At 41.6% G+C, this 18,215-nt stretch overlaps 1 protein-coding gene across 1 annotated transcript; it reads left to right on the plus strand.

Moving 5' to 3' along the window:
- Nucleotides 1-2,733: 2,733 nt before the first annotated feature.
- RPL7 (ribosomal protein L7) lies at nt 2,734-10,132 on the plus strand. Its single transcript, XM_062570282.1, has 7 exons — nt 2,734-2,838; nt 3,842-3,944; nt 4,533-4,699; nt 5,288-5,425; nt 5,783-5,892; nt 7,054-7,264; nt 10,067-10,132. The coding sequence occupies exons 1-6, from the start codon at nt 2,825-2,827 to the stop codon at nt 7,260-7,262; spliced, it is 741 nt and encodes a 246-aa protein (XP_062426266.1). The 5' UTR covers nt 2,734-2,824; the 3' UTR covers nt 7,263-7,264; nt 10,067-10,132.
- The last annotated feature ends 8,083 nt before the right edge of the window (nt 10,133-18,215 follow it).

Genomic DNA, 18,215 nt, shown 5'->3' on the forward strand with positions numbered 1-18,215 from the left:
AGCCCGGCCGGCCGGGCGGGCGAGCTCGGGCAGCGCCGCCGCCGCCTCGCTCCCGGCCCCTGTCACACAGGCGCGGCCACGCCGCCGCCGCCAAGGCACGGGGACGGGACCGGGACCCGCACCGCGGCGCTGCCGCTGCCTCCCGCCGAGCCCGCGGCCCCTCTACTCGCAGTGAGCATCTTGCCCGCCCGCCGCGCTATATAGGCCGAGCTGGGCGGCGGGGCCCTGCCTCCCGCCCCCGGGCGGCCCGGCCCGCCCCCGAGCCGCCCCGGCCCGCCTCGCACTCCCCACACCCCCATGGCGGCGACAGCGGCGGTGCCGCACCCCCTGCCCCCCCCGCCCCACACGCGCGGGGGGTCCCCCCGCCGCCGCCGCCCCAGGCCGCGCCCGACGGCAGCGGCGCGGCGCGGCGGGTGCTGGGCGCGGCGCGGCGGCGCTGGCGGCGGCGCTGGGCGGGGCTCCGAGGGGGCCCCGCCCCAGGCCGCGCGGACTACATATCCCAGGGTGCACAGCGGCCGCGCTCCCAAGCGCCATCTTGAGGGCAAGGGGCGTCGCTCACCGGAGCGGAGCGTATCCGCGGGATGGGCCGCCGGGCGACTGCCTCGCCGCCGCCGCGGGACGGACCGAGTGCGGCAGCGACTAGGATGGCGGAGCTTTGGTTTGGTTAGGGGGGCACGGAGAAGCGGTCGCGCTTGCAGCGAGGATGCGCAGAAGTTGCAGAAGGCCTGGGCTCGGCGGGGTTAGGCAATGCCCACGGAAGTCCCGCGGCTTCCAGGAGGCCTCTGGCACGCCTGGCTGTTAGCTGTGCTGCACCGCCGGGCTCTTTGCTGAGCTGTGAGAAACAGTTGAACAAAACACCGATTTCTTTCTTTCTCTCTATTATTTATTTATTTGGTCTATCAGCCTCCAAATGTGGAGGCCACTAGTGTATAACTAACCATAGCTTAAAATGAAAATTTTCAAGTGCCCCTGTGTGGAATGTAATCTTCCCTGAAACAACAAATCCCACTTCCTGGAGGTTGACACCCTATGGCCCCCCCTCATCCAGTACCAGGAGCAAGCTGCTCCTCTGTCCCTATCTGCTCTGGAAGACAAGTAGCAGCGTTTGCCCTTGCTGTTTCCTACGTGTGGGTAATGCTGATCCAGCTGCCTGCACCTCTGGAGATACACATCTGTAGATGTATGCCAAAGAACACCATGCTGTGCTTTCTTCTGTGCAGCTGCCAATTTTCACAGAAGCTGTAAGAACTTTGTGAAAACTCTCTCCTGAAAACAAGAAATACAGAAATCAGCGTTAATTGTTTTTCACCCAGCTATTTACTCTTTTTCTTAAAATGAACAATTCTTTGCTTCTCCTTATTCCGTTGATTTTACTTCTTCTGCATATATAACTGCATTTCTTGACTGGTTCCTAGGAAAGAGATTTGAAGAACTTAGGTATGTGTTCATAAGATGAGGGCCCAAGTGTAGCCCTAACAGAGCCAGTAAGTAGTCTTTAGCAACAATAAAAAAAAATGTGACAAGCAGTTGTGTTAGCGGCAGTGCCTCCTTAACTCTCTTTTCATTTGGGTATGAGGAGCTGAAAAGAAACACAATTTAACAAAAAATAACCTAATAAAAAGGTTATTTCAAATTTGTAGTCCTTAGTTCACAATACAGCCCAGGAAAGGTATAGTCATAACTTTGGGAACAGGTAAGCGGTTTGGTGGTTGTTTAAGTCAGCACTGCCGCTGAAATCAGTGATTTGGTCCAGCTGCAGAAATGGAAATAAACCCAGGAAACTTGAACTCTTCTGCTGGAAACACTTAAAACACATTAAAGTCCATGGGATTAGCAGAAGTAGTACAGTTAAGAATACACATAAACATTAGCAGGTTTAGACCTTGCTTAGGTCGTCCTCCTGCTCTCCGCAGCATTTAGGCTGCTAGTTTTTAAATTTAAAGTATCAGGCATATTCCCCACCCACCATTTCCCATTTCCCACCCTGTTCCTTGCAGCCTTCGCCAGCTGCTGGCACTGCCACACGGGCAGCCGGTCCCGCACACAGTGGTCCCTGTCTCCCCGCAGGCATCTCCGGCCCCCATCCACATCCCCCCCTTGCCCACACCAGCCCTTTGGCCCCTCAGGATGCCGCTGCCACCCAGCCAGCACTTACAGGCTCCCTGGGGGAGGCCGTGTGTGCCGGGACAGAGGAAAGAGTCGGCAGAAGTAGCATTTCCCGTATCTCAGCCTCAATTCCCCTGTCTGTATTAAAAGCATACGGTGAAAGGTAATATCCCATATGCTTTTAATACAGGATACAGGATTTAAGGCTGAAATACGGGAAATCCTGTATTATGCGAAATGCCTAGCAACCCTACCACAGCCCCGAAATAAAGTACAGCCAGGGTGGCTGCAGACTGCACCCTGCACACATTAACCCAGCCAATGCCGTGCACGTCATTAATGCAAAATTGATAATTACAACGAGGATTTTTTTTTTAAAAAAAAAAAGAAGTTTTAGCTACTTCGAGAGGGTTTTTTTTTCCTTTTTTTTTTTTAGCTCCTCCGCGCGCAAGGCGGTGCTGGCGCGGCCCGGGCCGCCCTGGTGCCCGCTCCCGCCGCCGCTGCTCGCCGACGGGCACCGCGCGGCTTTCTCGAGGCCGGCTCTCGTCTCGGGCACGCTGCGACCACCCCTGGCCGGCGCGCTGCGGTCAGGCACCGCCGCGGCCACCCAAGCGTGGGGTCTTGCCGGCGCCCGGGGCCCTGCCAGCGCGGCGCGGGGCGCTAAAGCGGGGGTTGCGCATGCGCGAGTTCTCTCTCTCGCTCCCTTCCGGTGCTGGCCATGGCGGATAAGGAGTGAGTAGCGATTCCGCCCCGCCGCAATCCGCCGCCATCGGCGGCCGCTGCCCCCGGCCCGCACCGCCCGGCGGCTCGCACGCGCGCTGCCCGCCGCCCCCAGCCGCCAGGCCTCCGCCGGCGCCCAGCAGGGGTCGGGCGGCCTGGGGCCGGCAGCGGCGGCGGGAGGAGGGGGGAGGGCGAGCGCGGCGGGGAAGCGGCCGGCGCCTCGCGTCGCCTCGGCCGCGGGCGGCTGCTCCCGCCGGGCGGGAAGGAGAGCCGGGCCGGGAGAGCCGGCTCCGAGCGCTTTCCCGTGCGCGGGGGGCGGCTCGGTTCCTCCCGGCCTTGCAGCCAGGCGCTGGCCGCAGAGCTTGGTGGTGTCCGCGCTAAGGTGCGCGAAGCGGTGCGTGGCCTGAGTGGAGAGTCGTGCTGGGGGGTGTAGAGGTTGGCCCGAGTTATTTCTCTGTGAATACCTGTTTTGCAAGTCCTGTATTTTATATGATGTTTACAAAGCACTTTTAAATTAAACCCGTGTGTTCTGAATTGGATCTCTGACTACTGTTGGCCTTGTCCTCCCTTTAAACCACCTGCTGAAATTCTTCTTTATTAATCTAAAAATGATTTGCTGGAAACATACTTTTTCTGTTTCTAAACTAGAAAGCAACTAAAGTAAATGTTTTGATCTCTTAGGTTGTGTCAAATGGCAGAGTTGGTATATCCTATAAAAAGTAAACAAGTCCTTTAAAAGTGTTCAGAAATTGCACTGTAACATATGCTGGTGTGCAGCTGAACAGGTCAAATTTGCCCATCTTTGCGTAAAAGATGCTCTTTTGAGTCTGCCTTAAGGTCTTGAATAACTGGCAATAGAGGGAACACAAGGAAGAGATGCAGTAATGAACTCAGGCAAGGCAGTGAGGCTTATATAAACGCTGTATTAAAGATTTACATACATTGATGTTTATAATGTGATACTTCTATTTAGTCTGAAGAAAGTCTTCTAAAGAGTCTCTTTCTTGTAATTTAGAGCAAAGAAGGTGCCATCTGTTCCGGAAAGCCTCCTGAAAAAGCGGCAGGCTTATGCAGCTATAAAAGCCAAACGTCTGAAGAGGCTGTTGGCTCAAAAGAAGGTGAATCTTTTATGTCTTTTGGCATTAATTGGTTATCTGTTCTGTAGGCTGGTCAGTGGAACACTGCTACTTCTGATACAAAGCAGTGGAGAAGTGTTTTAGGTCTGGCAAATTCATATCATCTTAGCATTTTGGTCTAGGTGACCCTGCTTGAGCAGGGAGGTTGGAATAGATGATCTCCACAGGTCCCTTCCAGCCTTACCCATCCTGTGATTCTGTGTAAAATATTGACTGAGTAGGGGGGAAAAAAAGCATAACAAACTAGCTGTGGGCAGAGTGAATGCCAAGTGTACAGTTTTTCGTAAGTTTAGTGAGTTACCTGTAAGGCAAGAGATTGCAGTCTTTGTGAGGGTAAGCATAGTGTATAAAGATACTGCTGTTGATGGAAAGAAAATTTTACTATGTAGTAGAATTGTAATTCTCCAAAGTGTTATGGAAGTCATTGAGTGCCATGGTATGGGCAGATGTTTCTTTATTGTGTTGTACCCTTGGGGGGTTGAAAGATGTAGAAAATGCTACAGTATTTGAAGGTAACTGTATTGTAATAAAAGGCATTATGTAATTTTAAGTAATTTTAACTAATTTCAGCTTCGTAAGGCACAAAGGAAACTCATCTATGCAAGAGCTAAAGCTTACCACAAGGAATACAGGCACATGTATAGACAGGAGATTCGTATGGCCAGGATGGCACGAAAAGCTGGAAATTACTATGTACCAGCTGAACCAAAGCTGGCTTTTGTCATCAGGATAAGAGGGTAAGATTTAATACAGATGGAAATGCTTTTAAGTATAAAACTACTGGAGATTCTGTTGCTTTTATGTGTCTATATTGAGAGCTTACATAGATAAATAAATCTAAGTTTTGCACTAATAGCTTGGAAGGTTGTTATCAGTAATGCATATGTACCAGCAGGATTACTAATAAATAATTAAGTGTAAAATTACTATGCTGGGCATATCTTCCTGCCTTAGGAATACTGATTAAAAAGAAAAAGGCAAGGCTGCAAGTATGTAAGGCAATTTTTGTTTAACCTTAAGCTTGATAAAATTATATACCAGTACACAGTAGCATTGAGTTTTTCTCATGCTTGGTTAAGTGTTTTCTAGGAAAGTGCTCAGGAAACTGAGGAAAGACATGATCCTAAGAAATACATTCAGGAGAACACAAAGATAGTTGGTTCTAAATAATTTGTTTCAGTTTTTGTTTCTGTAATAGATAGGATGGTGATGCATTTGAGATGGAGACAATACTATTGCTTTTTTAAAACTGTTATTGCTTTGATGATGCTTAATGTTTTCTGGGATGTAGACAATTAAAAAAGACTTCTTTCTGTGCTTTCTAGTACCAATGGTGTTAGTCCTAAGGTCCGTAAGGTATTGCAGCTTCTTCGCCTACGTCAGATTTTTAATGGCACATTTGTAAAACTCAACAAAGCTTCCATCAACATGTTGCGGATTGTTGAACCCTACATTGCCTGGGGGTGAGTGAAATGATCAGTTTTATCAAATTGAGATGCAGATGTTTGCTGTGTCTTGCACTTTGCTACACTAGATTTGCATATTTTCCTTGTGTTCAAAATGTTTTTAATGTTCTGTATGCTTTCTATGCTTAGAACTGAAACATGATTAAGTACAATAAAAGGTATTTTTACTAACTACAGGTACACTTTCATACCAGTTTTGTTGGGATTTCAGTATAAATAAGCTTTACTTCCATGTTGCTTTTATATTTACCTTAAGGACATGCCAAAATCGTTTGTTACAGAAATTTGAGATGTTAGTTTGGAATGGAAGCTGCAAGATCAGTAACTCCTATTTTTACCTGACTGTTCTTTCAGTTATCCCAATTTGAAGTCTGTGCATGAGTTGATCTACAAGCGTGGTTATGGCAAGATCAACAAGCAGCGCATTGCTCTGACTGATAATTCCCTGATTCAGAAGCGCCTCGGTAAATACAACTTCACTTAAAGATCAAAAAACCCCAAACTTCTTACATCTGGATGAGTAGTTCTAAGTTGGACAACCATCTCTATTTGTCTTTGGAGAACAGTAGTGATTTTTAGTCATCTCTGCTTCTGTCTTAGCTTAATGCAAAGCAGACGAAGTAAATTCGTTTGAAGTATTGAAAATCAAAATGTAGATTCTAAACAATAACACTTTAAGATTTTGCACTTGTAATCTTTAATATGAAACCCTTTGATTTTTTTAACAAGTTAACACATCTTTCAGTAATGCGCCAGTGCTGCAGTAGGAAAGAATGTCATCATTAATAGCTTTGAAGTTTCAAATTTAGTATTAGATATTAGGCATCTTACACCTTAATGCTGTGGTGAACTGGCTTTTAGATTCCTAATCAGGACATCTAGGCAGCGAGGGAAAAAATTTTTTTATATAAAAATATATAAATGAAAAAAACGTGGTAGTCACTTGTATTCAGAAAATAGACTCTGCTCTAGGGAGTCGTCATCCTTTCCAGCAATGTTGGAAAGCAAGTACTGAAACTGTTTTTGGCAGTTGACTTTGAGTACTGCTTCAATTAGATGGCATTTTGTTTCATGCTTTTTCAATGCAATAGGTGGTCAAATTCTAAAGATACCAGTATAATGCTAGGTCTGTATCTAAATCACCTGCCTTTTTTAAAATGTAGTTCAAAAACTGTTCCCTAATGTTACGTGTCACTAAAGAACTATAGAAAGGCATTAAGCACAAATGCTATTTGGATTATTCAGTAACATGAATTGTTAGCTGAATTTCACTGAGCTGCATATAACTAGCATTCAAGTGTATTGATTTAATTTTTTTTTCAAAGAACGAAACCTATTTTCCACTAATTTTGTTCTGCGTTGTTTTTGCTCCTGATTGCCCAATACTCAACAGTTGGATCTGATACCCCTTGCCAAATATAACAGGGAAATAACATTGAATTAGCTAGTGCTAATCCATTTTAATTGGAAAAGCGTGTCAGATACGTCTTGACAAGGTGGCTGCTTTCTGACTTGCTTAAGTTTATCAGGTTGAATCAGTGTGACACTGATCATAACTTAATCGTTTTTAGCTTGTGTCATTGACTCTGGCTAGCTGTTTTGAGAATAACTTTCCTGAATTTTAGGGAAGCATGGCATAATCTGCATGGAGGATGTGATCCATGAAATATACACTGTTGGCAAGAAATTCAAAGTTGTGAACAACTTCTTATGGCCCTTCAAGTTATCCTCTCCTCGAGGTGGAATGAAGAAGAAAACCATCCACTTTGTAGAAGGTGGAGATGCTGGTAACAGGGAAGATCAGATAAACAGACTTATAAGGAGAATGAACTAAAGGTAAGATATTACGAAAGCTAATATAAACATCCACTGTTCCATCTCTGGTGTGTGGACTGCTGGCTTGACTGGTTGAAGATTCACATTTAATATGTATGCACTCATATTTGGATGGTCCCTTCTCTGCAAAGCTATTTGAACACTAGTGTTCTAGTTTTATTTTTAGAACTTAAAGCTTAACCATATAAGAAATTAAATCTTGATTATAGTTGATATGTTACAGCCTTTAACTTATCAATAGCATATTTAAAAACCATTTGCTTGGTTTTTGTGATGGGGGACATTGATGCTGGCTGAAGTTTTTGGTCCCAGAAGTCTTGTGACTGTGTACAGTTTTTCTTAAGGTTGTATGACCACTGCAAAAAGTGCTTCTACAGGGTTACAAGAGACTGAATTCTAATTTTACAACATTTTAATAGTCTATTCTTCAAATAATCCAGCTTCATTCAAAAATAATCAATTTAAACTTTCATGATAATACAACTAAGACTGCCTTTTTGAAAGACTATATTGCCTGTTTGAATTGGGATATCCTCTTGGAATGGGAATATTTCTTTCCTGTTTCTTGACACTTCACTTAAGTTCAGGACCTAGCTGTTACTGCAAAATTGCTTTATCTGCTTCAAACAATCTGTCCTATCATCTGTCGTCATTCTGCCCTTACTGCTTTGATCTCTACCGTTCAATCCCAAAATTGTTTTGCAGAGTTCTGGTACTTCCTATTGTGATTTTTTTTTTCCTCTCCACCTTTCTTTCACAGTAAACCAACTTTAATGTTGCACATACTATTTTTTTTTCAATCAAGCATAAATGGCTTTTTTGATAAGGCAAATAGGCTAGAATTTAGGAAGACTCTTACCTGTTGACATTTGGAAAGACTAACAGGCAGAGACCATTTTTTTTCCAAACAGGTAATGAGTAGTGGTAAGATTTTTACAGCTTAAAATAAATGCGGGTGTTACTTGGATAAGTCATTCTCAGAAGTTTATTTTTCTGAAGGGAGGTTCTGTTTTTTTTTGAAGTCATCTTAATTTCTTCTATAGCCAGGAGGACATAGCAAAGAGGGCCAATTCAGGTCTGCTGTCTGTCTCAAAGTGCTTAAGGTGACCTAGGAAATGTGCCTTTTCATCTGAGTGACTGAGCTATTTCCTTGATGTCATAAATGTTCTTTGCGTAGACTGTTCTTTCCATGTTCCCTTTCCCCTAGCTTGTTGCTTATTGCTTTGACTATTTTATCTGTGAAGCTGCAGAGTTTGAGAGCTAGGTACATGGCACATGAAGACTTATGCTCTAGGAAAATACTGAATTGCTGAAGACTCTGTTCCTAAAAAGATTAAATAGCTTGTCGGTAGGAAGTGGTGGATAACCTTGAGAAACAGGTTCTAACGCTTATGTCTAGGGCGGCTTTTATGTTGCTCATACTGGCATTCTTGTAGAAATTTTGCTGCTGGTAGTACAAACTATTAGATGGTGTAAGTACTGGCACGTGTTTCCCTTAAAAATTAATGCATGAGGCTTCCTAACAAAAAAGTTTTGCTCAGTGTTGTCTGGTTTCCCAGCATAGGATAGAAACTACAATCTTTAATTGAAATCCTGCAGCTTTCTTGTCAGCAGAGCCATACTTCCTTTACCATCAGTCTTCACTGAAAAATTTGTGAGGTACATTAGCAATCCAGAGACCCTGAGTTTTCAGGAGCCTTGATACAGGAAGAAAGCTAATAGATCACTGTTGCAGTGGTTATAAATGTCTCAGAGTAATGTATTGGCAGAGAAATTGTAGGCATACCTAGCTGGGTGCTTGTGATTTTGATAGGACTTTAGCTCAGTACACCCTCGTAAGTAGCAGAGATCATGGCTTTACTCCACCTTTCATTGGAATACCTTGCTGATTCTGCTTAAAAGCAGTTGTTTTGCTTGGGGCAGAAACAAAAACATACTTCTCTAAAGCTTGTATGATAGCTGTTCTTACCTCCTGCACTTATTTTTCTGCTATTTTTCTGCTGTTCTGAGTTGATCATATGTTTAAAATACAAGTAATGTACATTTAGACAACAGAAGAATGTTACATATTCTGCTAATGTAATGGAAACTAGAGCAGTAAGCACAGATGGCGTATTGTCAGTATTTTAAGTACTCTGCCTTTCTGAAGGGCTGAGTATGTGAACAATTTTTTTCTCGTATACAAATGTGGTTACCTGCCATTTGTCTTTATTTCTTATCACTTAAGTGGTGGTCTCAAATATGGCAGTATCAAAGAGCTTGTACTAATTCCTTTGTGTAGCTTGGGAAATACAAGGGCATAATAATTGATGCTGCTTTTCGACAACTTCATATTGGAAATGTACTGAACTTTGTTAGCTCTCAAGGGAGCCTTAAAAGGACAAACTTCAAGTTTGCTATTTGCTTTAATTCTTGTATGTAAACAGTACCTGAAATTTACTGAAAAAGGGTATTGAAAATAGAAGATCAGTATGTACAGTAACTTAGCCTGTTTTAAAATACCAAGTTTTCACCTGTTAAGCTGTTACACTGGTATCTATTTTCCTGTTTAACAAGCTTATCCTGTTCTGGCACTTAATCAGAGTTTTGAGTGAAGAGATGTCAGTATTGAAGTTATTGATATTTGTGTGCAAGATTAGCAAAGTTTCAAGCACAGTGAAATGAAATTTGTGGTTAGTATATATGCTTATAGCCCATACTTTGTGGTAGAAATGTATGACCTCTGCAGATTGCTAAAGTTTTTTCAGATCTCTACAGGTCTAACTATACCTTTGTTTGTTTGTTTGTTTTTTCCTCTTTTAGATTCAGATGCCCAGCTGCAATCTTTCCAATTCTGGTCTGTTAATAAAACCGTCTTGCACAAAACAATCTCATGTCAACCAGTCTCTGTTTTGTGATCTGTTTTTATAGTGATGTTTGCTAGAGTAACCTATTTCAAATTAAACACCATCTGAATTCACATTATATAGATAACTGCTTTGCCTTTACTTTGAGAGATGGGGAATCTGGAAAGATGTGTGCAGGCAAAGGTTAATTTCTGAATGAAAACCAGTATTTGAGGTGTTGAGGTTAAAAGCACAGTAAATAACAAACTTTCTCAGTGAATGAGATTCCTAATTAGTTGTACTGCTCCAGAAAGCTTTGTAAATTTGGTGAAGAATAGTCAAGGGTAGATCAGTTCTGTTACTGTGATCCGTCAGGATCTTAATGTTAACTGCATCAAGCTTGAATGACTCCAAATTGTTTTAACAAAGGAAACGTGAAACACTTACCATTTGCAGCATTTAGCAATTTTATCTTAAACACAGAATCTGTTTGCAGTGTTTTTATTTTATATATTTTAGAAGTGAAAGCGACAGGATTAATGAGGTTGTGAACAATAGGTACTAATCTGCAAGTCTAATGGTGTGTATTAGAAATCCAGGGACTGGTAAAAACGCGCACTTCTTGGATTGTGTTCAGACTGAGTTTTCATCTTGGAAGCACTTCACCGAAGGATTCATAGCCTGCTGAGACATTTAGTAGAACAGATCAACAAGCTTCATCTATTCTGACTGGAGACATTTTTCTGACAACAGAAGCTTGTTAGCACATACAGAGAAGCTGTGTTTACATATTTCATCAATGAGGGATGTCCACTTTAAAAGTTCCTGGCACTTTTTTTTTTGCCAGTTTATGCAAAACCTTCTTTCTATGCTTTAAATTAAAAAAGGACATTTAAAAGTAAATGGTAGTTTTTAGTGTTTATTTAAACTCAGGAAATTAAAGATAGTGACTTCACTGAAAATAGCTGAGTACTTCTTTAATGTTTTAGGACTTTGGCAAAACACTTGAGTGTCAAACGGGTCAAACTTTGGAGTTCTTAAATCAATTGATTCTTGTGTCTAAATATGAAAATAATACATGTGTCCATTTAATTGCTGCACTAAATCAGAATTTAGCAGTTCCGTACAAATACTTTGTGCAAGTAATTAGATGGTACTGATACAAGCTTGGAAAATGAGTTTGCAAGTGAGTGAGGTGAAACTGTTTAAATACTTCATTTATCAAGCATCTTTGTAAAGTGATAAGCATTATGATAAAAAAGGGTTTTCTTGGAAATAATGAAGTTCCTAAATGAAAGGGAAAAGTCTTACGTGCAGGTGATAATACTTAATAATATTACCTTTAGAGGAAAACTCAGTTCTTCTTCTGATCTCTTAAGAGTACCATCTTTCTGCGCATCAAAAATGAAATTCAAACATTGGAAGATGTCTTTGGAGAGTGTGTGGTTGTTTTTTTTTTTTTTTTTTTTAAATCAGTGCTCTCACTCTTCTAGATCACCAGAATATTTCCCCTATTTTGCTAAAAGATTTTCAGTACCCCCTCTCCCACAAGACCTGTATATACTTTCTACTGGTGAAAAAAAAACATTGAATCAGCATCTTACCAGAAAGCATTGCTTGCCTGTACTGAAGCAACACAAAGAAGTTAGTGCTGAAGGACCTTGCTGCTTGTTTTAAGAATGCACCAGTTCTGCTGAAAGCGTGCTTATACTAAAGCATGATTGAGAAGAAAGTAAATCATGTTCATGGTGTTCAAGTAAATTTTACTTAACATCATCTGAGTGCCTTTCAGAGGCAGATAAGGCATTATGTGGATACAAATGTTAAGTGTAGTTTTGTTAAAGGTAATAATCCTGTATGGGTAGAGGAGTTGATCACCTTTTATGCTGGCACAGCTTTCAAGGTTTTAGAGGCTTTTCAGGCATGGCTTCACCTAACAGGTATTTGGGGAAGTAACTGGAGTCTGTTCTGAAACAGTAACAAACCCCAGAGTTTTCAGGCATGCTAATGTGTATAGGCTTTACAGTTAATTGGGATTCCATTCTTTGCTGGTGTCCAATCCATACAGCCTGTTTCAGTATCACCAACTGTAAAGTCAGACATCTGGAAACAGAATGGGAGTCCATCCCAAGAATCAGTGTTTTGAGAGAAAGTTAGAAGACGTGATGGATAGTTAGCTGAACATAAGCTCCCACTTGGCCAAATGCAATTCTTGGATGCATTAAAAAGGAAATATTAAATGGTATGGGGGAGATTATGTTACTTTTGTTCCAGTAGTGCTTACACTAGTGCCAAATGCAGTATCCAGTTCTTGTGCCAAGAATCAAGAGCATGCTTTATAATACTCAAAGAGCTTAATTTATTCAGTTTAAACAGACATGGTTATGAAATAAGTACCTACCTATAATTGCCTCCATGGAGAAAAGTAGTTTGATAATGGAGAATTCTTTGATCTAGCAAAGGTATAATGGGATGAAATGTCTTGAAATTGAAGCTAGATAAATTTTGGCTTGAAGTAAACAATTTTAATGGAAGATAGTTAGCCACTGGAGTGCTTAACGAACAGCATACTTTTTTTTTAAGTGGTCATTTTGAAATTGAGGTCTGGGGTTTTTCCTCTCCCATAAAAGATATGCTACACATTTAACAGGTTTGCTGAGGATAGTCCCAGAGTCTCTTATTCATCACAAGTTACTAAATCTGATTCAGACTGTTTAGGTACTTAAAGACTACAAATCAGAGCTTTGTTTTTAGGGGTCTGGCTACCCAGAGTGGAATTCAGAACTCTTAATGAATCCATACTCCCTTTCAGGGAAAATGGTAGGTGTTACATGCTTCACAAAGGAATTTAGAATAATGTAACACATAAAGTAGAAAGGCACCAACTTCTAAGCAGTAAGCTGTGTTCAGGAGAGGGATGGTAGGATTTCATGTACCTTTTGGGAGTTAACTGCTTCTGTCTGTTTGCAATCCAGATCTCACAGCTCTCTAGAAGATTGAGGCCTATGAGTTTTTTAGAGAATTAAGTGCCCAGCAAGTAAAGTATGGTTTCTGGTTCATACAATAATTAACATACTCACCTAGGAAGCTGAATGGATGTGTTTTATGTTCACCCTAACGGACAGGTTCAAACCAGGCCTTTCATCTCCGGTTCACCACAAGTCACTGCTGTCCACAGACCTGTAGGTGAGAGAATCTCTGCACATTACTCCTTACTGAAGCTATGCTGTTGTACAGAGAAGTGCAGAAGTCTGAAACAGGGAAAAGACCATAATTTTAATTTAGATTGGGAAACTTCAGAGTGGAGCAGTTAGAGATTTGAAAACAGTCAAGCTTAAAAATGAACGAAATTTTAGTCTCACAAATCCCCAGCAAAATGTTCTGCTCAACTAGTTTCATTACATGCAAGTTGTGGCATTTTTTTCAGGGTTGTTTAACAGGACTTTTAGTTAGCTTTGTGAAGATCCCATTCTCTTTGGCATACTTGTTTTTCTAAAAGCCTGCGGACTCCTCCAGGCACTGAGAATCCCCAAAGCAGCTTTCCCCTGCTTAAATACAGTTTAGATGTTAGTAGGCTTTTATATGGTGTGATTTTGCATGTGCTCATGACTGAAGAGTTCAAAAAATCAAAGCTGAGCTTGTGAATTGTGGGTGCTAAGAAATGGATGTTCAGAAACAGTTTTCCACACAAACCTCCTATTGTTTTTTTGACTATTCCTAGATGATTATACTGGCCATTTCTAGCCTTACCCATGCAAACTAGAAGTACTTAAAACCTTGGTCAGATTGCAAATAAGAACAAATTTTGAAAGTTCAGAATTCTAAGCAAGTTTCTTTGAATTATTTTTCTATAAACAAAAACCTTCACAAAAGCCATTTTTTATCTGCTAAATATTTCTTCATATAAATGACTCATTGCACTGAATAGCTTCAGTTGTGAAGAAATCAGGCAGCTGGAGGGAAACAATGAGAAACAAGGCAGTGTAAGGCCGTAGGGCTATGTGGTATATATGGGGAGGAAGCCCCGTAAAAACGAAATCTAGAGAACAGAAGGAAAGGGGAGCATAGGGAGGTATAAGCAGCAGTATTACTCTTCACTTGCTTGGCACGGTTTTGGCAATGTAGAGAGTCTGTAAAACCAGTGTAACTGGCCAGCATGCCACGTGGTACAACTTAGCCCTTTTGGGGGCTGCCTAGAGCCTGGTTGTGTCATAGCGAATACAAGCTACCTAGGCACTGTAGCAGCATTGGTGAGCTCTACCCATGGCACCTGTTTTCACTCCTGCACTTTGCTAGGAGCTGCACAAGGATTACCAAACTGTCCCATATTGAGGGCATCTCAGTTATCCAAAATTCAGTTAAATTTCTGCAGAATCACGGAAGGGTTGAGGTTGGAAGGGACCTCTGGAGATCATCTATTCCACCCCTCGCCCCGCTCAAGCAGTGTCACCTAGAACATATTGTCCAGGATTGTGTCCAGATGGCTTTCCAGTATCTCCAAAAATGGAGACTCCACTACCTCTCTGGGCAACCAGTTCCAGTGCTCAGTAACCCTCACAGTAAAGAAGTTTTTCCTCATGTTTAGACAGAACTTACTGTGTTTCAGTTTGAGCCCACTGCTTGTCATCCTGTCACCGGGTACACCCTCTTTACACCAACCCTTCAGGTACTTATACACATTGGTGAGATCACCCCTCAGTCTTCTCCAGGCTGAGCAGTCCAGGTCTCTCAGCCTTCATTTTTCAAGTCTTGATAATTCTGAATATCTCAGATACAGAATACTACACTAGTATCTAATAACTTTAGCACTATGTGTATTTGAAGTTCTGATACATGTATTCATCATGCATCATTAAAACATAAGCCTCTAAGATAGTAGTTAAAAAGAAATAAAAAATAGTCAAAAGTAAGAAAATGATTTTAGCAAGGCTCTAAGCATCTTAGTAATAATAAGGTAGGCTACATTTTTTTTTCTTTAACTTCTTTTCCAGGTATTAATTAGCACAACCAAATTGTAAGAGAGCAAAGATAACTAGTAAATTGTAATACTGGACTTTTTTTTTTTTTTTTTTTTTTTTTTTTTGTATTAGTCCTAATTTTATAATCTTAACTTTTTTAAAAAGAACCTGAAATTGTTTATTTGCTGTAATTTTCTTCTGCTACTTTGGGAAATAAAAGGAGTTCTTGTAGGAAAAGTCTGTGCATCCGTGAGGAGAAGTAGGATTTTCTTCAGCTTGGAATCGGGATGGTGAAGTTCTTCCACAGACTATTTTTCAAGCTGGATTTCAGCTTGGACAGCTAGGGACTCCTCATACATAACTGACTGCAATCCATTCTCTTGCAGTACTGAATTTAAACCTGGGAGTGAGCTTAGTGTGTACCATGAGTAACCTCCAGATCTTCAGGATCCCATGGGGATGCCAAAGTTCCTGGTGCTGATAGCTCTGACAGAATGAGCCCTTCTGCAGTAACATGCTACATAGATGTTCCTCTTAGTAACAGCTCTGTACAAGGCTACAGATAGACAAAGGCTACAAAGAGGCAAGGGCTGTAGTAGGTTGTAATTACTTTGTTGCAAGCAATTGTGCACAGACCAAGACCCAATACTACTAATATATTAATTATACCCCAAACTAAACTGGAATTGCATCCAGAACAGGATTTTGGTGGAAGAATAAATCAACCTAGTCCAAGTTATCTAGCAGGACTGTTGTCCAGCTGTTACCTTCACAAATGAAGTATAGTTCCTGTAATCAATTTGCAGTTTTGGATGCAAGTGACTACAGATAAAGCTGAATATATCAGTCAAGATATATGTACTTGTCAGGAATGTACCTGTGAAGATATAACCTGTGCAGAAAGATTTGATAACTGTCTGAAAATTAGCTTAGACAAAACCAGTTCCTTTTAAGCATTCATGTTTTGTGGGATTCACCTTTTGGGACTGGTTGGTAAAGAGATCAGAAGTTGTTAGAACCAGTAGGAATCTCAGCATTAAAAAGTAGTTAAAAATACTCAGTTTCATGTGCGTTTTCGTCTCTAACAGAGTGTCTATGGGGAAGTGGCAAATGATTGTGCTACAGTCAATCTGTCAATGAATCTCTAGATGGAGCCAAAACAGATCTAATGTATGTGTTTTGCAGACAATTAAATGACTATAATATTGTTTTCTGAAGACATACTGCTATGAAAGACATCTAACTCTGTAACTGATCTTTATTGACCTTAAAGTTAATTAGCTTTCTTACTGATTCTCTTAGGCTTTAAAGCCCAAAGGATTCCAATTCTCATAAGCTAAATAATTTTATATCAGGGCATTTTACTACATATTAACTGCTAATGGAATGCCAGAAACCCTTATCTCAGAGTAAATAGCCCCTATGCATCCATTACACATCCAAAATCAGTATGGTAATCCCATAGTTGGGATTAAACATTAATGATTTTGTGAACTGATAGCACTGACTAGTGCCTCTAGTGCCTCTCAAACATAATTTCCTTTTGGTCCTGTATTTATTCTAGTTTGCCAGTCGTTTATTTGACCGCTGTTTTAGAAAAACACCTACCACCTATGGTATGTATACAAGCTCAAGAATTCCAACCCTGTTTTTGCCACCAGTGCATACTGTTAGTTTAAGATAGACCAATACTTGAAACACTTCTTGTTCTTGAACAAAGGAAAGCACACTACAAATGTAGCGTATGACCCAGCAATTTCTCTACAGTGTCTCAAATCCAGGTGCTGGGCAACCCTCTTAAGACAGCAGCTCCAATCAATGGTTGGATTCTTCTGTCCCCCAAAGAAAGGAGAGAGCTCCTCCTCTCCCATTGCCAGGGCCAAACAGTTGCAGACAGAGAAAGAGGCCTACCTTACTGTGAAAGTCACAAGCTTCCAGCCTCCAGACAGTCTTCCTACTAAAGCACGGCTTACCTCCTTCTGTGTAATGTGCGGCTTGGCCTCTTGTCTCTGCAAAGGTCCTGTCTTCTATTCATCCTCCCTGATGCTGCAGTCTGCTCAGCACCTCCATTGCTCCTTCATTGCCTGTCTCAGAGACTTGACCAGGACATATCTGCAGCAGGTGGGATTGTCCCGGGCCCAGTGAGGAGCACGAGGCACTCCCTGCAGCCTTGGACCTGCAGGGCTGCATCCTCCCTTCGGAGTTGTGTCCAAGTGCACATGCACCTCATAACTTCAATTTTCTCATGCTAGAGAGGTAGATTAAATGTTATGAACATAAGTATAGATGGCTACCTAATCCCCTTTGAACTGTGTTACTCTTAAGTGCATGATGACATACAGCTGCTTGTAGTGCATCAAAGGGACCTCAGATTTCTGCTCTGTGGCCTTATGTCCCTTTTCCCTGTGAGTGCTATTCTTGTCTCTCTAATCTACTTATTCTCTGTACCTATGTGAATGAACCAAGTTTATGTAGGGAAGGACACTATTGTTTTTAGGACCATAACTGTTTTACTGCCAAATCATAATGCCAGTGAATAAGATGGAAATGCAGGGAGAGAAAAGAGGGTCTCAGTTAATTCTGCCCTGAAGAATTGAATTCCATTGCATTTCAGCAATTGCAATTGTATGTTCCTAATGTTCTATGTATCTAGCCAAAGATTCCAGGCTATTAACCTCCAGAAGCAGGGAGAGCTCACAGTAAGAGCAATGGGAACTGTGTTTTTAGCATATAAAGTGCTGTTCTTTGTAAGCACTTTGAATAAACCAGATCCAAAATGTTTCAGATTAGACATCCAAAATTAGCAGACAATTTTGAATTTAGTCTCTCTGTGGTGTTGTCCTTCATCCTAAAACAATAAAATAACTTGCTTTGTGAGACACACACATGCACTGTAGTGAGGAAAGCTCCTAAGGGAATTCCTAGCTCTATCTTGAGGACAATATGTAATAAATCAGTTTGAGGGCCACACACCGAGTAAGAAAGGGAGAACAGCGCAGGATTGTTGTTCATTAAGTGAGCATCGTTCATCTGATGTACCAAATGAGGCATGAGTCCTGCTAAATAAAAAGCCTGTGACCATATAATGACACTACAGCTTAATAGCTCATTCCAAGGAGTCAGTGAAGGAAGAACATGGTTTCTGTGATGTAAAATAATGATAATGTG

The sequence above is a fragment of the Rhea pennata genome, chromosome 2 (genome assembly GCF_028389875.1).
Source record: "Rhea pennata isolate bPtePen1 chromosome 2, bPtePen1.pri, whole genome shotgun sequence".
NCBI lineage: Eukaryota > Metazoa > Chordata > Aves > Rheiformes > Rheidae > Rhea > Rhea pennata.